The sequence below is a fragment of the Rutilus rutilus genome (genome assembly GCF_951802725.1).
Source record: "Rutilus rutilus genome assembly, chromosome: 10".
Classification (NCBI taxonomy): Eukaryota; Metazoa; Chordata; class Actinopteri; order Cypriniformes; family Leuciscidae; genus Rutilus; species Rutilus rutilus.
In genome coordinates, this window is record NC_140215.1 from 9554738 (window position 1) to 9578214 (window position 23477).

General features: G+C 39.4%; 1 protein-coding gene across 8 annotated transcripts in view; it reads left to right on the top strand.

The window, feature by feature from the left end:
* The window catches only part of ikzf2 (IKAROS family zinc finger 2), a 31560-nt gene that overhangs the window by 6131 nt on the left and 1952 nt on the right, over window positions 1-23477 (top strand). For 4 of the 8 annotated variants that reach the window (XM_084420804.1, XM_084420805.1, XM_084420806.1 and 1 more), the window contains 5 exons: window positions 3753-3857; window positions 15603-15794; window positions 17531-17698; window positions 21749-21886; window positions 22921-23046. In XM_084420804.1, the coding sequence (XP_084276930.1) occupies window positions 3753-3857; window positions 15603-15794; window positions 17531-17698; window positions 21749-21886; window positions 22921-23046 (729 nt within the window). Of the gene's footprint in view, window positions 1-3752; window positions 3858-15602; window positions 15807-17530; window positions 17699-21748; window positions 21887-22920; window positions 23047-23477 lie in introns of all 8 variants that reach the window. The other 4 variants (XM_084420802.1, XM_084420800.1, XM_084420801.1 and 1 more) reach the window with 1 other exon arrangement.

Sequence of the window (23477 nt, forward strand, 5' to 3'; positions counted from 1 at the left end):
GAACTTTAGCGTCTACGACATGCCACAACCAATCACTCTCTTTCCTGGGAGAACCGATCCTGTTAAAAAGTTTTATTTTTCTTGTCTAGTATCGCCACCCTGGCACAGAACCTGCCTGCAGGCTCCACCCCCACTAATGTAATACAGCCGACGGCAACCATGCTGCCCAAATCACTTCAATGTTCTATAAGTCATTGAGTTTAGTGAAAATATTTGCACACGAACACAGTCCTTTTTTGTAACCACAGTGATTTCAAAGTCAACATGAAATCCAGATTGGCCAATGTATCATTTATCAAATGGTTCATGTTTTTTCAGTAAAAAAAAAAAAAATATATATATATATATATATATATATAACTTTTTTCAGTATTTAACATCCAATTTTTATGATTCAATCAATACCTCATGAATAAAAATATTTTTTTCCTTCATTGAATATCCCATTTTGCTCTGAAAACGTATTACAGAAGTCATAGGTGTTGCCATTTACGTTGATTTTAACCCGTGGGCCACTATTAAAAACACCCCCAATTAGTTTCCTCATCGATCCACTAAAAAAGTGCATGGAACAGTCCATTCTGTAGGTTGCTGTTTGATTTGTATACACAGTCTCAGCGAATGAGTGAATTGGGATCTGATTCTGACTCAGCACTGTCATAGGCCAGACCTGTAGTCACTCCAGTAGTCTCCAAAGGGCCTACGGATTTTCAGCATGCATCACTGCATGGGGGCAGATGGTAGCCTTATTAATATGAACCGTATGCTGTAGGCCGTCATTACAATAGAGCTCTAGGGCCATCAACAATCATATGTGTGGGAATGTCAATGTGATTTATAGAACAAATTAAACAACGTGGAATCATTCTAAAACTGAGAAAACCACATATTAAAGTGCGTCAGAGATTGTTCAAATGATAACAAAGCCAAGTGCACACTGCAAGACTGCATAGTTGGGAAGAAAGACCTATAAAGGAAACGAATAGAAAGAATTTTAGCATCATTTATAATATACCACCATTCAAAAGTTTAGGGTCAGCAAGATATTTTGTTTTATTTTATTATGTTTTTTAAATTAATTTAATACTTTTATTCAGCAAGGATGTGCTAAATTGATCTAAAGTGACAGTGAAGACATTTATAGTGTAACAATCTATTATACTATTTATAATATATAAATACTGTATACATTTCTATATAAATCCTGTTCTTGTGAATTTTCTAGAATCCGGAAATAAATGTATCATGGTTTCCACACCTCAACCATTTTCAACATTGCTAATAATAATGTTTCTTGAGCAGCAAATCAGCATATCAGAATGATTTCTGAAGGATCATGTGACACTGAAGACTGGAGTAATGATGCTGAAAATTCAGCTTTGTCATCAGAGGAATAAATTACATTTTAAAATATATTAAACAGAAAACAGGTATTTTAAACTGTAATAATATTTCACTGTATATTTCTGATTTACTGTATTTTTGATCAAGTAAATGCAACATTGGTGAACATGAGAGACTTCTTTCAAAAACATTAAAACATCTTACCCTAAACTTTTGAACGGTGTGTGTGTGTATAGATGGGGAAGAGAAACATCTAATTGACTTTAAAGTCAAGCTATGAGTCTTTAAATGTGCACATGTTGATAAGCTTCAGTCTTGTTGTATGCGCTTGGCATTAGATATATTTATCGCGGTTCTGTTTAGATGTGGGATAAGAGAGCTCTTTCAGCCGCTACTGTACAAGAGTTTAGTTTGCTCTCACAGATCTTTTTTCCTGAGAACCTCTCTCATGCCGGGAGGCCATCAGACACAGCACTCTGTTATGGAAAATCCTCCCCTCGGCCGTCACTCAAATCGAAGTGGCTGCTTATTTCCCGTTGCCAAGGGACTGCCGGTTACCTGAGATTTCCCTCAACCCCGGCACCGTAACCGGAGACGGGCTTTGGGATTGTGTCATTGGCTTCGTCTCCCCGAGTTGCTCTCCCTGTCAGAATGACAGTGTCTGTCTGCCAGCTTGACAGCACAGATATCTGTCGCCTGATATACCTCAAAGGCCCTCATTTACTGATTCATTTACTTATCACAAATTATTTAATTAAAATATTTTTAAAACCTTTATAGTTCACGAAGGGTGGTGTTTGTTGTAGTAAAGTAGTTTAAGGATTGAACAAAGAACTGTTGATTCACAAGAAGAACACAGACAAATGAATCATTAAAAATGCCACGAATACTGTTTTAGAGCCCTTTGGCAGACTCACTCTGCTACCTAACAAACCTGTTTAAAGGAGGGACTAGATTCAGTGCATTGGATAGAGATATAACAGCCAGCTTAACGGTGACATCCAAGGTACTTTCCAGTCATAAACGTGGAGTAAAAGGAATGATCTAAGCCGTAATACTGCCCTTGGAGGTTGTGTGTATGCATAATGCAAGCATTAAGAGCTGTCTAATGTTGTTGCCGTTGTATTGAGTGTTTGGCTCTGAAGGGGTCAGTGGGTAACGGGATCAGAGAGCAGGAATCGCTCCCCCAGAGTGGACACGCTGAAGCCATATTATTTCCCAAAGCCAGTGCGCGGAGAGATGAGGAAATCCAATCTGAATCTTAAGGATGCGGCTGAAAGCTTAACAACCCCTCCACAAATGAGTTGATGGCTCACCGTCTCTGTAAACTGAAGTGTTGAGATGGTCATTGACCCTAGAGAAATTTCAGCTCTGGTAACAGAGACGGGTGGTATTAAAAGCAGTGTGTACAGTACCTGAAAACCATGGGATATGTCGCTCTCCTTTACCAAGGTATCAGCGAGTATTATAGAGCATCATAGTACATTTTAGATGGACATCTGTTGGAGTATTAAACAGTAGGGTTCAGTACTGTGCAAAGTGAATACAATCAGTCGTTGTGGAATCTAATCAGTCAGATTAATTCATTTCATTATATTATATAAATATTATTTTAATTGTTAAATAATATTCTGACTGAATACATATATATATATATATACTGTATGCGTGTGTGTGTGTGTGTGTGTGTAAATATTATATAATGTAAATAATATACATAACATATACATTTTTTTTAAAATCATTCAGTTCAATTAATCAGCAAATTTAGACCACATTTTTTGGATACCTGACAAAACATTATTGTAGGGAGTATATTTGACTTTAAAACCGTATGATTAAGTATAGAAAATAAAGAGTATTGAGAAGAAGGCTACATTAGGAAGTAGATTTGAGATTTAAACAGAAGGCTACATTATTTTATTAAGCAAGTTCATCTTTGCTCTAGACTAGAATATAGTCCCTGTTGTGTAAGAAATAACATTATGTTATGAGTCATAAACAGTATTTAGTAAATGTTTTACTTCATATCTGTTTCTATAGTGTGTTTATCATGGCTAGAACACTGTATTAGCCAATCAGCATCTCAGACCTGACCTGTTTTAAACAGTAGATTGCAGTAAAAAAGTTTCAAGAACAGTATTCAGTACAAAGCATTAAATAGTAGAGAACGGGTGAAAGTATATTAGAGTAGAAATGACAGTAAGAAATGAATCTTTTTGTTGCAGTTATCCTTGATTCTGTTTTATCTTTGAGTGATAATCAAAAAGCGTGGCTTTTATAAGAGAGTTGTTCCTTGAACTGTCTGCTCGTATAGATCTGAGTTCAGAGCTGCATTTAGCCACAATAGCTGTGCTGCCTGGAGCAAGGCAATGTCCTCAGTGCACTTGTTTCTGTCTGTCTCCTAGGTAACGGCGACTTGTCTCCCAGGAAGGAGAACTCGAGAATGCTGGTGGACCTGTCGACCAGCACACCCAATGGCCAGCATTCCCAAAGTCCTGATTCCCCTGCTAGTAAGTAGGCCTGTCTTCTATCAAGTCCACTCCCCTCAATGCCTGTTCCCATTTTACTTTCTTAGATGTGGTGCATTGATCAGCTTAAAGGTATAATTCAGCAAACAATTAAATTGCTGTCATCATGTACTCACCCTCATATTGTTCCAAACCTGCATTTATTTCATTCTTAGAATGGAAGAAGAGACATTTAAAAAAATAATGGGTAAAACTTTGTTCTGAAAGTCCACTTTAGATATTCTACTGACTGTAAGTAACTTTGCAACTACATGTCAATTTCCAGTCAGTAGAGTATTATTAGACTGTCTGCTTAATATCTGCTTGCACTTTATTTGAATGGTTCTCCAACAGATATTCTACTAGCTATAAGTAACTTTGCAAGTACATTTCAACTTATTACATACCCCTAACCTAACCGTCTACTAATACTCTAGTCTAATAAGAGGTAGTTGACATGTAGTTACAAAATAATGAGAGTTAGTTGACATGTAGTTGCAATAGTTAGTAGACCCTTACGCAAAGAAGATATATTCCCACTATATATGAATGATCAATATATTAAATGATCTAACCGTATATTTGAAAATATACAGAATAATATATTGGGCCCTATCTTGCACCCAGCGCAATTGACTTTGTACACCGACGCATGTATCATTCCTATTTTGCACCTGACGCACAGCGGACTTTTCCCTCCACAGACGCACGTCGGTAAATTAGGAAATTAACTTGCGCTCCTGCGGGCGGTTCAGCACAAAGAGGAGGCGTGTTCCGGCGCAAACGTTCCCTGGTGCTGTTTTGCAGGTTTAGAAAACAATTCCGCCACTGACTAGGAAAAACCTGTGGGACGTTGCGCATGTTATTCATATGCTATTTTAAGGGCGCATGCTTGGCCATAATCAATGTGGCGTGTGCACAACGTACATGCACTTTGCTTATCTCATCTACACACAGACGCAGCAGTTCTCATTTTTAGAAAACCATACATTATTACAAGGAAAAATATTAACACACGAGGGAAATCATTGTTGTGTCCATGAAGAATTTTTATACGCCTGTTTAACCGAAGCTAATTTGGGTGGGTTTCTCCCATCCCCATACAATGTCACTTCTCTGTGTTTTACGGCCCTGACGAGAACGTCGGTCTCCTCGGCTGTGAACTGCTCCTGGCGTGCGCCTGGCAAATCCGCCATTATGATAGCAATCCGCCATGGAACAAGCGCGCCTGCTCTTAAAGGGAATGTGAGATGTCGCTCTGATTGGTTTATTTCACGTTACGCCCAAACCACACCTATGAGTAATGAAGCTACTTCAGACCAACCCATTTTAGATTTGCGTCGGGCGCAAGAGTCATTTATCCCGCCGGTATAATAGCAACAGCGCCCAAGACCCGCCCACAAAGTTACTTGCGTTTCGCGCTTGATACTTGCGTTTCAGATCGTTAAAATAGGGGCCATAGTGTTAATTAGGCCAAATAAAATAGATTGAATAATACATAAGGAATTGCCGCTTTTCATATATTGAAAAATATGTGACAATATATTTACTAATATATCATAATTTATGTAATTTTATATTCAGTAATACATTTTATATTATATACTGTAGATGAACATGTGATAAGATATGGTACTGCATATGTATAAATATACTGAACATATATTTACTCATGCAGTATAAACACATACACTGTATAGAGATATACAATGTAGTATATTTCTTATATTTTATAATTATTTACATTATAAATGTTTCATATGTTCAAGCTGGTTGACAAGCACAAGCACACTTGTATGTAATAAAATATTTAGAAAATGGACTATCACTGTGCTGAGGAGTGCACAGCCATTACTTTTTTAAATATAGTAACATATAGCCCAGTCTTGATGGTGCTCGGCCAATCGTCAATCTAACCACAGGCTCTACACTTCAGCATAATGGTAACCCCCAAAACTCAGCATGCTGCATGCTGGAAACTATATGCATGTGTTAGTCATTCTGTGTTTGTGTGTGTGTGTGTGTGTGTGTGTGTGTGTGTGTGTGTGTGTGTGTGTGTGTGTGTGTGTGTGTGTGTGTGTGTGTGTGTGTGTGTGTGTGTGTGTGTGAGTGTGAGTGTGTGTGTGTGTGTGTGTACAAACATTCACATTTATAGGGGAACATGGATGTGCAATATATGTACAAAATAAAGGATAAAACTTTATGAATATTGCATGTAATGCTATTTTTGTCTTCATTTCTAAATACTTTATATGTAACTATACAGCCATACATGTTCAATGCATATATTGCAGTATATTGAAATATATAATCACTAGTTTCCCAAATATGGAAATGTATTATATATATCATTATATTTTGCAGTATATTGCCATATATATTTTGTTCCAAAAGGATGATGTCTAAATTATACTATCAAAATAAAGTGTAACCAAATAATGTGCTGGTCAGTCTTTTTCATAACTAGAGCTTTCAAGCTTCAAAAAGGATGCAAAAGCACCATCAAATTGTCATAAATGTGGTTCATATGACTGTATCTAAAGTCTTAAGGCCTGACAAAGACCTTGATTGGTCAAAACGATGTAATTTAGTGTTATATAAAAGTTTTATGGGAGCAGATAATACAGTGTGTTGGTTTTTCCCCCTTTTTTGGACCAATTTTTAATTGGTATATAAATCCTTCCAAAATTATATAGTATCCTTATTAGGGCTGAACGATTAATTGCATTTGCGCTAATATCGCAATATATATTTTTTTAACCGCAAAGCTGCGATTACACTGGCATAGGCTACAGGAAATAAGTTTAATTTATGTGATATTGGGTTATAGATTCTCTTCAACGATTCTGTATCGATTAAGATAATTTCAGATTTATGTCTGAGCTTAGTTTTAAACACAGATACGTGATGACGCTACCGCTACGTGTGCTTTATAAACAACCGTATTCTGCTTGCTTCTAATTCCTTTGTCACACACACACACACACACACACACACAAGACACCACTCGAACCTTCCGAAAAATAATCTTTCAAGTTCGGAAAAGTTGAAGCGAATTACAAGGACATTCGCGGGCTTCATTGCACAAGATATTCGCTATGAGATACGCGCGGTTTGCTTCATGTTACTTTTGTAGTGCGCGGTCTCGCCCGCCGGTATTTTACTTACAAATGTTCTACGAAGCCATCATATGTCTTTTGGAATGCAGTTGACTTATATATTAAAAATATGAAAATCACCGACAGAAGCTGCTTTCAATTTCAAATAGTCACGCGCGCTTTGCGAAGAGCGCTTGAGCATGCGGCTGTGAGCGACTCCGTCTGCATGGTTAAATGTACTTGCATCTCAAAATGCTTTTATGATGCGAAATTAATGTGACACAGTCAGTTATATCTAAGTTATTAAACAGAGAGTACAAACCACATCTTATAATTTCAAAAGAGATGAAAACGTTCAGACAGCCTACTCTTAAATACTAAAAGCACTCTTTGTTTATTGATATTTTTTTCCCCTTTGTTATTTGTTTTGAAGCTATATTAGTTAAAATTATTAACATGTAATTGTATTAATTTAGTTTTTTAATGTGTAATTATTATAAGTAGGCCTATAATTATTATAAGTACTTATAATTACATATGTAATTAAATATTTAAAGTTTTATTAATAAGATCAATTAATTAATAAGAAATAAATTTGATCGGCTCATAAGGTGCCTAAAGATTCCCTTCTCTATTTTACAATGATTTACAATGATTTATTGCTTGTTTTTGTTGAATAATAGAAAAGATAAAGAGTTTAAAATATAAATCGCATATTAAATCGCAATCGCAATATTGGTAAAACTAAATCGCAATTAGATTATTTTCCAAAATCGTTCAGCCCTAATCCTTATATGATGAAAAGAACATAATTTCAGTCGCTATTCAATGAAAACATCTCTCACAAATGCGCCAATGAGAGCTTGGGTAGAAGTAGCGATGTCTGGTTCACAAGTCATTCTTTGAGTCCGATTTTTTAATTAATCTCTTGATTTGGTTCTTAAAACTTGTTTTAAATGATTTTTTTCATTTGAATCAACTCACTGACTAAATGATTACATTGCAGCAGCAACAGTTGTCACGTTGAAATCTTACTGGAGAGGAAGATTAGATTAATAATAATGAATTGATCTGTTTTTCACACAAAGCTCTCACATGGCTTCAGAACATTAGCACATGCATCGTATTTACAGTATTACTAATTTTACAATTTTACAATATTTTACTGTGCTTTGTTTCCTTTTCTAAGCTTGAAAGAGTTTTAAAGCTTGAAACAAGGGTGAGTAAATGATGATAGAATTGTTATTTTTGGGTGAACTATCCCTTTAACATGAGAAAATGAAATACAGTCTCTCACTTTCCAATGCAAAATATATGAAAAAGGAGAAATTAGTGAGCATCAGCTCGCAAGGGACAGAGGAAGGGCCTTTATCTCGCAGTATAAAAAAAAAAAAAGAAGTTACAGCTTTATCTATGATCTGACGGGATAGGCCCACTCTGTGACATCTCCCTTCCTCAAAATCAACTACTGGTTACGATGGAGGGCTTGTCAGTTGTCAGCATGAGTGTGCATGAGAAAAGGGAAGCGTTCGCCGCCGAAGGATGGAGGCACAGACCATGATCCCAGATTGAGATTGTTCTTCTAGATAATTTATTGGTCATGTTGCACAGGATGTTGAGAAACATGTTACTGCGTAAAGAGAAGTCTGACCTACACATATACAGTTTGCAGAATGCAGAATGTATCTACTGTATCATTCTGTATAGAACTTATTCAAAGGAGACGTCAGTGCAAGCCATAATTTAATATTCAAGGGTTAGACATTTTGCAAAGGTGAAATTTTAATAGAAAGAGACCTTGGAGTTAGACTGGCACATCATTTATGCATCCGACTATGTTGGTTTACTCTGCTTTTGTACTGTGCCTAGTTGATGACTCGGGTGTATGGATCCCCAGCACTGAGTGCGTTTTGTTCTCATTCATCTCCTTTGATCAGGATTCTGTATGTTGTCCCGGCAACCATTTCAAGTTCACTCAGCTGCAGCCATCATAGATATTCCATAACCTGTACGGTATAGATAGTTATCGCTATAGAACCGCAAGCAGCTGTTTTCTGATGTCATGATTGACAGAATGGACAGAGAAATAGGAAGAAACATACAGTACGTCTCGACACATTGAGGTAATGTCGTTCGACTGTGATGTGTTGACAGGATTGCACCTTGTTTTCTTTGGGTACAATTTTGTAATCACCGAAGCTTGCGATTGTTCTTGCGAGTCATAAGTGTTTCTTTGAAAGTGAAGATCTCTTGTGCAATATTAAGCAAGTACGCCTGTAATACTTCGTTGGAAGTGCCAGTGAGTGAAGTGAGGGTTATCTTGTGGCACTGCCACACAGCACTTAACTTTCAAAAGCTCTGCGAACCTGCATGTCACCGTGTGTAAACAGTCTCTGAATCAAAATGGGACGTTTTTAAAGAGATGTTTGAATGTAATTTAACTGTACCTTACTTATGCTAATCTGTGTTTCTGTATGTATAGCACTATTTAGAGGGGATCTTATAAACGACTATACTGAAATAACATCCTACTGCAATTGTTTTAAAATAAAACCATTTTAATTACCTTTTTATTATTTACCATTTTTAAATGCCAATTATTATCCATTATTAATTTTATATATATATAATAGATTGAATAATACATAAGGAATTGCCGCTTTTCATATATTGAAAGATATGTGACAATATATTTACTAATATATCATAATTTATGTAATTTTATATTCAGTAATCCACTTTATAATATATAGATGTACGTATGTGATAAGATATGGTACATATGTATAAATATATTGAACATATATTTACTCATGCAGTATAAACATATACACTATATAGAGATATACAATGTAGTATATTTCTTATATTTTATAATTATTTACATTATAAATGTTTCATATATATATATATTCAAACACACCTGAACAAGCTAATCAAGGTCTTCAAAGTTCCTAGAGAATTGCAGATAGGTGAAACGGTGGGTAGTTTGATTCAGAGTTCCCTATCAAGGGAAAGCATACCTGGAACAAATAGTCACTAGCTTCTGTGTCTTCAGCAAGTGCTCTGTGTGAAACTGTCTCTGTTTTTTGTTGTTTGTCCACAAGCATAAAATATCTAGACAGGAGTATGGCGAGCAAACAGCTTTGAACAGTGTGTTTGTCCCTGCCTTCGCTTCATTACGAGTGGGGACACACACGATTCATGTGTTGTTTGTTTTGGAGTAGAGCATGCAAGGTCAGCTCTAGTAAAAGGGGGCTGACAGTGTTCATTCATAAATTCCCAAAGTGTAACATATGCACTATCCAGAGTTTTAGCTCTGCTCCTGTTGACTTTCTTCTCGAGGGAAGAAAGTCAATAAAGATTGACTCGATTCTGTAACTCTATCTCGGATCTTGCGTGTGCCGAGGCAGCGCGTAGATTACGGGACTGCATAAGAGTCTAGTTGCTCGGATCTCGCGTTTGCCGAGGCAGCGCGTAGATTACGGGTTTGCAATAAGAATCTAGTGGCTCAGATCTTGCGTTTGCCCAGGCAGCGCATAGATTATGGGTCTTCATATCTGCAATAATAATCTAGTGGCTCATCTCGCGTTTGCCGAGGCAACGTGTAGATAATGGGTCCGCAATGTATAATATGCGCAGGGAACAGAGCAGACTGGAATTTCCCTTTCTCTCGTCCTCTTATGATTGTGTGCAAACTAATTATGTATTCTTTATTGTTTGAGATTATAATATGAAGTCTATATTAATACACTATATTCAGCCGTTCACCTAGACCGTTTCTACTTGTCTGGTTTATATCTGATCTTTGAGGAGTTAAATGTCTGTATTAATATACTATTCAGACCGTGTTTACTTGTCTGGTTGGTATTTGGCTGCATTTAATTTTTGAGAAAATTAAATATGTACTCATCTTTGAGGAGTAATTTAATTCTGAGGAAATAAATGGTGAATTCCCGGGGGGAATTGGATAACATCTCATTATATGGTTTCCACCTCCCTTCGGTGCCCTCCAGCGAGTTCTAGTCTAGTAGGTTTTGGACCAAGAAGTACAGACTCTTCTGCGAAAGGAGGCTATAGAAAGGGTTCCTCCTCCCAGCAGGGAGTCAGGGGTTTACAGCCATTACTTTATTGTTCCAAAGAAGGATGGAGGCTTACATTCCAACAGATTGTGTCACAGATTCAGTCCAAGGACTGGTTTGTCACGATAGATTTGAAGGACGCGTCCTTCCATGTAGCCATCCATCCTCATTACAGGAAGTCCCTGAGTTTAGCTTTCGGGGGCGAAGTGTGCCAATATTGGGTTCTTCCCTTCGGCCTAGGTAAAACTAGGCCAGTCACTCACTGTGAAACAGTTTCAGATACTGGTGGGTCTCATGGCAGCTGCGTCCAACGTAATAACTTTTGCCTCCTGTACATGAGGCCCTTGCAGTGGTGGCGCAGAACCAAGGGGTTTTCTCAGAGGGGAAATCTGTTTCGCATGATCAAGGTGCACTACGTGCCTTAGTCATGTGGAAGAAACCTTGGTTCCTCACTCAAGGCCCAGTGTTGGGGGCTTCTTGTCATTGTGTAATGCTGACGACAGATGCTTCCTTCACAGGTTGGGGGGCGATCATGAGTGGTCACTCGGCGCAAGGTCTGTGGCAGGACCATCTACTTTCTTAGCACATAAATCGTCTAGAAATGATTGTGGTGTTTCGAGCTCTCAAACACTTCCTCCCAGACCTGAGGGGCCATCATGTGCTTGTCCACTCTTACATCAACCATCGGGGGGTCTGAGGTCACGTCACTTACGCAAACTGGCACCAGATCCTCCTTTGGGCCCAAGGGAATTTACTCTCTCAAAAGGCAATTTACATCCCAGGGTTTTTAATCCCGGGAGCAGACATCCTGTCGAGGCAGGGGCCGAGGTCTGGGGAATGGAGACTCCACCCCGAGGTGGCGGAGCTCCTATGAAAAACTTTGGTCGAGCGGAAGTAGACCTGTTTAAATCTTAAGAGATGACACACTGTCCACTGTGGTTCTCACTCAGCCAGCCAGCTCCTCTGGGGCTGGACGCTATGGTGCAGACATGGCCGAGGTCACGTCTGTACGCATTTCCCCCGATCTCTTTGCTTCCGGGAGTTCTGGAGAGAGTTCGCCGGGACGGGGCCCGTCTTCTGTTAATAGCCCCGTTTTGGCAGGCCCGAGTACGGTTCTCAGACCTAGAGTCTCTCCTCTACGGCTCTTTTCTGGAGATTCCGCTCGGGGGGGGGGCTTTTTCTCTCAGGCGAGCGGGTTGATCCTTCACCCCCGCCAAGAATTGTGGAAACTTTGGGCTTGGCCTCTGAGGGGGCCCAGCTCATAAGTTCAGGTCTCTCAACTGAGGTTGTTGAGACCATCCTCCACTCCAGAGCTCCCTCCACGAGGAAACTCTACACCTTGAAGTAGATATTGTTCACTTCCTGGTGCGGAGAGCACCAGCTGGACCCACTTATCTGCCCTGTGGTTGCAGTGCTGGAGTTCCTGCAGGAGCGTTTCTCCGCAGGTCTATCTTCCTCCACACTAAAGGTGTACATGGCGGCCTTAGCTGCTTACCACGTCCTTTTAAGTGGTGTATCCTTGGGGAGACACCCTCTAGTAACGTTTCCTTCATGGCACTGTGAGATTTCAGACCAAGAGACTAGGAGTATGGCTGCTTCTAAAACATTATCGTCAGGAGTTTCCCTCCAATATGTTTGTGATGTGGTGGGATGTTGCCTAGCCGCACACGTGAGGTTTTATGACCTTGACCCCGGCTCTACTCCAGGAGTGCAGGTGCTTTCGTCTTAAGGCCAATTTATACTTCTGCGTCGGGTACGCACAGTAGGTACGGCATAGCATACGCATAGACGTGTATCATACGTCGTACCCTTCGCCGTATCCTGACGCGCACCTCCTTAAAAATGTAACTACACGTCGCGAAGACGCAGACCGCAAGATCTGTGATTGGTCGGCTTGGTAGCATCGCATTTCCTCCTACGCATTTCCGGCGTGTTCTTCTGCATATCCCGTCATTTTTAAATTCGGTTCAACCGTCAACAGGTTCATGGGTCGCACGTACCATCTCCTCCGACGCCTTCTCTCGTTTCTGCCTTTTAGTTTTAGTAATTTCACTAAAATGAACTGTTTTTCCACCTTGATAAGCTCCAACTCCAACATGATCTGCTCTCTTTTAGTCGCTTAGTAGCCTAAACTCAAAACAGCCGCGAGGAAACTAAACACAGTGGAACATTAAAACCTGTCCCCGCCAAATAGCGTACACAGAAGTATAAATGCTCACGATGGCGTCGCCTACGTGCGTAGCCTACGACGTACACTACGGCATACACTCAACGCAGAAGTATAAATTGGCCTTTAGTGTGCGCAGAGATTTCACACGGACAGGCACTTGTTACTATGGCGTCGTGGGTATAGTGTTCCCACTGCGCCTTGAAAGGGAATGTCTCAGGTTACGTATGTAACCTAAACCTGGTTCCCTGAAGAGGGAACGCGATGCTGCGTCGACCTGCCAGACTTCCTGGATGCCTGTGAGCGACTTGCTCAGAAGCTAGTGACTGTTTGTTCTAGGTATGCTTTATAGTTTCCTGGTCGATGATGTCACATGACGTTCCGTCACGCCATTGGACTGATTTCATACGTGTTTCATGACGCAATCACACAGAGGCGTTCCCACTGCGTCTCGACACAGCGTCTCGTTCCCTCTTCAGGGTAATATACATAACCAGGGTTACATACGTAACCTGAGACATTTTTACCAAGATTGCGTGAGGAGAAAATACAATTTCGATAAGATTAAAATCACAAAGGGCCCTATTTTAACGATCTGAAACGCAAGTGTCAAAGCGCAAAGCGCAAGTAACTTTGTGGGCGGGTCTTGGCGCTGTTGCTATTTTCCCGGCGGGATAAATGACTCTTGCGCCTGGCGCAAATCTAAAAGGGGTTGGTCTGAAGTAGCTTCATTATTCATAGGTGTGGTTTGGGCGTAACGTGAAATAAACCAATCAGAGCGACATCTCACATTCCCTTTAAGAGCAGGCGCTCTTGTTCTAAAGCGGATTCCTATTATAACGGCGGATTTGCCAGGCGCACGCCAGGAGCGGATCACAGCCGAGGAGACCGACGTTCCCGTCAGGGACGTTGGGGATGGAGAAACACACCCAAATTAATTTCGGTTAAACAGGCGTATGATAATTTGGGTAAATGTGTAAGCTAGATGTATGCTTTTATAATAAACTGTCTATCTATCTATCTATCTATCTATCTATCTATCTATCTATCTATCTATCTATCTATCTATCTATCTATCTATCTATCTATCTATCTTTTGTAATAATGTATGATTTGCAAAAATGATAACTGCTGCGTCTGTGTGTACATGAGAGAATCAAAGTGTACGCGCGTTGTGCACACGCTACATTGATTAAGGCCAAGCATGTGCCCTTAAAATAGCATATGAATAACATGCGCAACGCGCCACTGACTTTAAACTGTTTTTTTTTTCGGTTAGTGGCGCAATTGTTTTCTAAACCTGTAAAATAGCATGAGGGAACGTTTGCGCCGGAACACGCCTCCTCTTTGCGCTGAACCGCCCCGGGGAGCGCAAGTGTATTTCTTAGTTAACCGACGTGCTTCTGTTGAGGGAAAAGTCCGCTTTGCGCGGGTGCAAAATAGGAATGATACATGCGTCCGTGTACAAAGTCAATTGCGCTGGGTGCAAGATAGGGCCCGATGTATGTTTGTGAAATACACATTTACCTCCTCAGGGAAAATTAGTCCCATTCGAGTAGTGTTTATGAGTGACATCGCACTGGTTTTAGAGTCTGCAAACAGTAGGAACTACAGAGCTTTTTTTTAGGGGGATCAGAAAGATTTTAGTCATACTTTCAGACTGTGACTCAAATCTAGCGAAACAGCAGAGAGGTTTGCCTAAGGGACAACACTCATACTGTACGGATGGGAAAGACGGAGGTGACTCAAAGCTTAGTCTCAAGCTCTCGCCCAGAGATTAAACTCACAGTAAAATTACAAACAGGTTTGTCTGGATGGCATAGAGAACTGCCTGCTCTTTTTCCATCTGTCGTGAAACCTGGAGAGTGTGCGTGGTTGAGACGGAAAACTTGCGGGCCGGGCTGTCGCGTGTTTACGTGTCGCTTTGTGTTTATACGTCCCTTTGCATGTCTATTTTTGTCACGCTCTGTGTGTCTCTGCGTGTGGGGGTGGCCTCCCTGGAGGTGCTCGACAGCCTGCGCGCGGAGATAATGGAGAGACCCGCTCAGTCCAGACCAAAGCGCTGGCCCGCCTCCTCTTTTCTGTCTCCCACTGTCAGTCATGTAGAACTCCACCTGCCCACCGTTTGCCTCCCTTCTCTAGAGACTACAGCTGCTTCTGACTTTTTTTTTCCCTGTTTGTTGACATCCCAATGCTGTTTTCATGTTGGAGAACAGATTTCTTGGTCAATGTGCTGTCATAGTAACGAGTGACTTCAAAAGAGTCTTGTCACAGTCTTAACTCTAACGTTAGTGCTTGATCATGTGTATGGAAACTACTGTAGTGTGCAGTGGGTGATGTTTGGCTTTTGTGTTTTGTTCTGTTTGAAAACTTGTTTAAAAGCTTGAGTTTTTTCTTATAGCACGCACAATCAAACAAGAGGAAGGTACTGAGGAAGAGACGGAGAGAAGGCCCAGTGGTCCAGATGAGGCGGGTCACAGCGGTGAGGAAGGTTCTGGATTGGAGGAGCACATGATTGACAGTCCAAACAACTTACAAGATGCTGGGCCAGGAACGGAAGTGCAGAGTGACACGGGAATAAGACTGCCAAATGGTAAATATAATGGTAAATATTAAGATTATACGATTAAGATAAAAAAAAAAAAAAAAAACTTTCTAAATATCAGGAAAAATATATACATTTATATATATATATATATATATACCGGTATATATATATATATATATATATATATATATATTAAAAAAAAGATATAGTCTAGAAAATCTTAAAACCTCATAGAGAAGTCATGGAACCTTCTAAAGGAAATCTATGTCTTCTAGTTTTGCTCTGGTCTAAAAATTTCATCAGCTAGGTATTGGTCTTTGTGAGGGCTTGAGTAAAACGAGCTTGAGCTAGAATAAAACTTGCTTGTAAGTCAGCATACATTTGCATAAAAATGACAGAAAAGGTTATGGAAAAGTCAAAGAATTAAGTGTGGTAACCCTAAATAAAATGGAAGTTTAAAAGATAAGATATTTTAAAAGATACATTTAGGCTATGTGTACTTTATAATATAATTAGAAAAACAAAACATTTATTTTAATTATACCATGTCCATTTTATGCAAGGCATCATAATCCAGCAATTCAAAGTGCAAATGATTTGCCTAAATTTATTGTGACACATCTCAAGTAAGTTTCAACAGAGAACATTTCACTGACTTCCCATTAAAATAACAAAACACTTTCGTGACCAAGGCTTGTCACTCATGCGTTCTTCCTTTTTTCAGTGTTAAAAGGGTGTGGAGCTTGTAGCTGCTCTATAAGAAGACAATAGTTAAGACTAGGAGTTATTCTCAGGGAAAGCATCCCAGGAATCCTCCACAACCTGTTCCCAAGCCCTGGGCTGACGCTGATAGTGCCAGACAACACGCTAGCAGTAAAGAGTCATATTTCACTTTTCCAGGTTTTCATCTCTGCCCACAATGATAGAACGTTCACCTTATCAAGCCACGGCAGCACCCTGACGCTCAACGTGGGGTTAAATAAACTAATGATTTAAATTTCTGTTTGTCCATCAAATGTGTTTTAGAGTCACAGGCTAAATTTAGAGCAGGTGCTCACGCAGCAGATCTGATGTATGACTAATCCAATTCATTCAACATAATTGGGTTCCCAATCAACAAATTGTATCAAAGAGGCTTAGCGTAGTTATCATAGCTGTGAAAGGAATTTTTTGAGATGAAGACTCATAAAAAAACAATCCTTAGTGCTCATTAGTGGCAAACATGGCAATGATTGAGGTCACATGGTATAATTTACGTGATACTATAGTGGTGTACCTAATGACGCGCTATACACTGTGCACTTATAAAATAAGAATGTATGCACTATGTATTCAACTGTGTAGTGTATGAACTATATAAGGTTATTTTGTCATCAGAGTCCTCCTCCGCTACGTAATTAAAGCTGTGACAGTTGAGTACATGAAGTACTCAACATAATATAAAATATGAGGCCACACTGAGACTTCCACAAACATTTCAGATTATGGCACAAATGAGTCCTTTATATAGACTGATAGGCTAGCAAATATATTTTACAAATCCTACACCATTTTTTCTATTTATATCAAGGCTGCTATTCAAACGGCTCGTTGCTTTTATATTCAATATATCAGCCAACCATGAGTGGAAAAAGCAATCCCTGCATGTGCTGTGTGGTAAACAGTATACATAAAAACTGCTACACCGAAAACACTGCAGTATGTAGTAAGTTGTTATGTTTATTAATATTAGCTAAACCGGTGATAAGTATGTGTCTCTTGTTCGTGACTCTGTCCATCAGGTGAACGGCCGTTCCAGTGTAACCAGTGTGGGGTTTCATTCACTCAGAAGGGCAACCTGCTGAGGCACATCAAACTCCACACGGGAGAGAAGCCCTTCAAATGCCCGTTCTGCAGCTACGCTTGTCGACGTCGTGATGCCCTGACTGGACATCTGCGCACACACTCAGGTCAGGCCACCACAACTCTGCACATGCTATATAGAAGACACATGTATGGGCGGTAGTGTGGTATTAATGTGTGCCATAGCATAAAAAAATATTGCTATTCTGTGGCCACAGCTAACATGTTCTGGAAAAACTGAGCAGATCTGTTCTGTCCTGAGGGACGTGTACAGACAACCTAGCAAGCACTGTGGTTAGGCCACCTAGGACATGCTGTTGTGTTTGCCTGCAAGTCTTGCGCTCCACCAAAGGAAATGCTCTCTGTCAACCAAAGGGAAGTGTCGCTTTGGTGAAGCATCACACTCTAACCCACTTTCATATCAGCCCACCATCAGTTGTCTAGTCCTCATCATTGAAGATCCGGGTCATACGATACCATCAGCGCTCAGCTCGGGACTTCACAAGCTGTCACTCAGGGACAGGCTTGTTGAAATGCACAGGGAGAGCAGGAGCGGCCTATCACTCTCATCGTGTTTTTCTGCCTCTCTTCATCTTTTGTCATTTCCTGTTTTGCAGCTCTAATCACAGCGCAGGGATAGTGCAGTTTTATAGGCCAGGCAGCTGATGTCTGTGGTGTCCTGTTTTTGTGGGCAGAATTTATGAAATAATTCTTAAAGACATAGCTACATTTTGGTTTCACATATACGCTAATGGTCGTGGTGGGAGAGCTATTTTAGTCTTCAAAACAATATAATTTTATATTAAATACGCTACCATTTAAGAGTTTGGGGTCTTTATGATTTTTTTCTCACCAAGGCTGCATTTATTTGATCAAAAACCCAGTAAAACGAACCAATTGTGAAATATATGTTTTCTATTTTTATATATTTAAAAATTTTATTTTATTTTTGTGATGGCAAAGCTGAATTTTCAGCAGTCATTACTCCAGTCTTTAGTGTCACATTATCCTTCAGAAATCATTCTAATATGCTGATTTGCTGCTCAAGAAACATTTCTTCTTGTTAGCAATGTTAAAAACAGTTGTGTTGCTTAATATTTTTGTTTGTAATTCTTTTTTAGGAATGTTTGATTAGACAGTTGAAAAAAACTTTTTTTTATCATTATAAATTTCACTTTTGATCAATTTAATGCATCCCTGATTAATAAAAGTATTAATTTCTTTAAAAAAAATCTTGCCAACCCCTAACTTTTAAAAGCTAGTGTAAATTGTCTATGCTTGAATTTCTAGACAATCTAGACAAATGATAGCAACTTTGAAGGAGCTAAAATAGGCTACCAGTTTTTATTTTATTTTATGTTATTATTATTATTATTATTTTTATTTTTTTATTATTATTATTATTTTTGGTCACTAAGTACTTCCATTTGTCTTATTTCACAGTTTTGATGATTATACTATTCTTCAAAAATGTCATGAATGGTCATGAGACAGTAGGAGTTGGTGTATCCATACTAGTAGTATAGATTCTCCATCATTTAATCAACAAACTATGCAAAATATGTGGTGTGTGTGTCTGTGTGTTGTGGTCTATCATATTGATATCAAATGTCAGTGCGAAAACTTTTACCACCAAAGCCTACGCACCCATCTAGCTCAGCGTATAAACGTTTGTGGCCGATGAGAGTCATTAAATAATTTGCATATCCATTTCTATAGGCATTATTAAGGAGATGCCACAAGAAAGGTTTGTTCTACCACAGTGTGAGACGTGTAGTTGTTGCTAGAGACGTTTTTAAAGAGTAATTTGAGTACTTAAGCACAATGTCACCTGGGGTGGTCTCGCCCTTTTTGCCACAAGTCCTTCCCCACTCCTTGGTGTCCCGTCCGCCTTCCCGGCAGCCACTTCAACTGGAGCAGAATGCGAGGAACTCAGCAGGTTTGACGACTTCTTGTGCAACGAGCGCCACATGAAAGGACTCATCCTCTTTTGGCCCTTGGCAACAGGAGGATTGGTGGCAAACAGCCCAGGAAAGTTACGTTGAGAGGGAGTTAAAACATTCAAACACGTTTGCTATCCAGTCGTTGACAAACGGCTCTCGCTGAAATCCATATGCATGCACAGAGACCACAGACATTCTCTAAAAGATGAAACTGAAACAGCATATATTGTACCACAGTTTTAGGCGTGATTCATAATGTTGGTGACTTTTCTTTGGGTTGCTTTGGCTGTCTTTGGCAGCTTAGTAAAATAAGAAACGTGAGGTGAGGGGCTAACGCTTGATTCAGGGAAAGGATGCTTTGAGCCGGGTGAGTGTTTAACTACCAGTTGAGTAAGTTGAGCACTTTTGCTGATGCTCTACAATTGATAGGCATTTACTTGAAATGAAATGTCATCCTCATCTCACTGTTTCCTGTTTTCAACCCGAATGGATGCGGTTTAGAGGGCTTTAATGCATCACTATGTGCATGAATTTGCATTTGAATAAGTGCTTAGACAGGGATTTTTTCTAAATCGTCCAAACTCTGCTACAGGAACTCATAGGGTTTTGAATGGCTGGCATTAATCGATAAAACCATTGCATTTCTTTTGTCCCGTAACAGTTTGCATTTTTGTCTCCATCGCATATTAGCATGATTGCCTGTTCCAGACTTTGCAGCTTGCAGGTGTTTTGACAGTTCATTGAACCAAACAGTTCAGTTCTGTTTTTCCATTTATAGGCTATATTTGTCTGTGTGGATGCACTGTATCCTCTTAAATGTCTGCGCAAACCATTTCTAATGTGCTGTCATGCACACACCCATTTATTAGAAATATTGAAACTGTGACAAAAAATGTCACTTTCAGAGCTCTCTCATCAGGTGAAACTGTTTCCAATACAGTCACCCACTGACATATAAAGACCACAAAACTATTAACGTGTAAGAGTCTGCACTAGATCCCTTGATTACCTGACCTTTACAGAGTAAGACCAAGTTCATGAAAGACTATTTAAATATAATAATAATAATAATAAACAACTTTAGTAAATCTTCACAACTGACATGATGTGACAGTTCACATAATCATATTATTTTATATTAATCAATACAAAGTATAATCCATCCTTTCCCACAGAAGTGACAGGGCCTCCGTTGTTTGACATGCGTTCTACATGTGAAAGGTCACCTCACAGTGTCTCAGTCAGTAGCTGTCTCACATTCACTGTTTGCTTCAGACGGAAAGCACTATGGTGCTTTGAAGAGGGTTACCGAAAAGTGTAGGGGGTATTTTTACAATTGGCACACTTACAGGTAATCCCACAGGCTTGCTAGTAACAGGTGTGAATTATCATTATTTTCTCACGTGCAGTAAGAGACTGGTTAACTGAGTTCATACAGTATGACTCAATTCGCTAGGCTGTTTTGTTTCACTGCCGCACACTTTATGAATAATTCTGAAAGTCCCTTATACCAAGGATTGACCACAGTGCTGACAGCAGCCCCTGTCTCAAATTGAATTATGTTTTTAGCTGACATAACAGAACAGCGCAAACATAATGGTGGGCTATGTTCCGAATTGATACCGATGAGTGAATGAGAAAAAACATGACAGATAAATGAATGACTCAACCAATTGATGAATGAAACTCGGAATGAATCAATGAACGAATTGTTCCCTTAGCTACTGGAAAACTCACATCTGTTTCTGGAGGCTAAGCATCGTCCTCCTCCTACTCTTCTCTGCCCACGACGGAAGGACAAGATGCTTGTTTCTATTACATCTTTTGGGAGGTTTTGTCCCGCATTATCGCCCTTGCACTGACCTAATCTTAGTGGAACTGACTGTGAATCACTTCACACCTTATCCGGCTGAGGAGAAACACTCACTCGGTTTCTGTTTATTGTTTAAAGAGACTTTCCAAGTCATCACTCGTGGCGCCAATTACAGATCGATGACGATAAACTTACATCAAATATAACCACTATAGTACGTAATTCTATCCTTTTTTGGAGCAAACCCCCTTACCGCGTTGTAGTGGTTGCATCATCACGAAATCTGATTTTGCCCACTTTCTCGCTTACTCAGTTGGAGACTGAAACTCAGTTGTGTGAGCGGTCTGAATGAGTTATTTTACGTCTTAATACTTATTTTACTACTCTTTGATGTATTTTAGTGGGCAAACCACACAAGTGCAACTACTGTGGGCGGAGCTACAAGCAGCGCACGTCATTGGAGGAGCACAAAGAACGGTGTCATAATTACTTGCAGAGCGTCGGAATGGACTCCGCCTCCAATCCTGGCCCATATCCAGGTGAGTGGCTCATGACTTCATTGAGATTGTAAGATGACGGTTTTCCACATCAGTGATGAAGTGTTATTGTGACTTATTGTGAAATCGTTTTGGTGTTGGATGACACAACGGTGTTCCATGAGCAAGTATGTTTCATGGAAACAAAACAATAGCAATTACTAACATAGATTTGCTACACTAAACATTTGTGGGGTACATTTTATTGACACCAGGGGTACACAGTTTTGTTGGTTAGCATGGTTAACCCCTGCTGGTAGATGTCCAAACTACAAGCCTTTGGAACATTATCATTCTAGCTAAAATCAGTGTTGTCTTGACATCATTGTTGTGTTTGTCCAGATAAATGAGTTACATGACACTTACGTTTCAAGGGCCTCATTTACGTGCGATCGGATTTGATTCTAAATACCATGGATTTTATCCTCCATCAAAAGTGAGGAACAAATCAGGAGCTTTTTCAAGGTTTTCAATACTATTTAACTTTTTCAATGTTACATATACCAGTAATTGAATTAATTCAATGTTTATGGAAATAAATAAGCAATCACAGTAAGCATAAATATAATTTAATGCACAAAAGAGCAACATTTAAACTGCCTTTTACTAATTAAATCACTGAAATTAATTTATATATATTAATGCTTTCCTGAAAATAATAGTATATGCCTACACACAGACGTTGTACAGGAACCAGGCCATGCCTATTGTGCATATGTTTACTTGTATTTCCTTGGCATTGATAATGAGTGGCATACTTTTTCTAAACCATGAAGTGTTATTTGTGTGCATTCTGTAGATAAACCGCAATTTATAAAGAGAGATGCATTTAGGAAAGGTTTTATAAATCGTTTATAGAAACATTTCGGTAACTGTAGTTCATTCACATTTATGATCACGTCTTTATAAATGAGGACCCAGGTTATTGGCTCAAAACAAACTGGGTGCAAAACTCTGAGATTAATAGAAATGCTAATGAATAGTTTTCTTCATGTATTATGGACCAACTTGGTTGATGTGCTGAATCATTTTCTCAGGGGAGATTTCAAAGGAGCAGAGGTCGCTGGAGTCCGCTGGCATGGCGGCTTTTGACCGGCCTCCTGTAATTGAAAGACTGGGGAATGTGGGTAAACGGAAGAGCACCACGCCACAGAAGTTTGTGGGTAAGTGTCACCTCAGCAGTAAATGTGGTTGAATCTACAGTATGCAACACACTGATCTTCAAAGTTCTAGCGGTGCTAATGAATGTAAGGGAGGTCACATGGCGGAATAAACATTTTCAACCTCACAAATACAGTCCCTGTTGCAAAATGCAAATTCTGTCTGCTCTGTTTTAAATCAGGTACTGGTGCATACACTGCCAAAAATATGTTTTCTGTCTTATTGAAAGTGAGCTTGTCTAGGACGAAGGTCAGAATCAGAATCAGAATCAGAAAGAGCTTTATTGCCAAGTGTGCTTGCACACACAAGGAATTTTTCTGTGCACATATACAAATACAACAAGAAACATAGTAATGCAAATTCTAAGAATAAAAATATCAATATAAAAATATGAAAGAAGTATAAGGTCACAGTTGGGTTTATGTTCAGATTA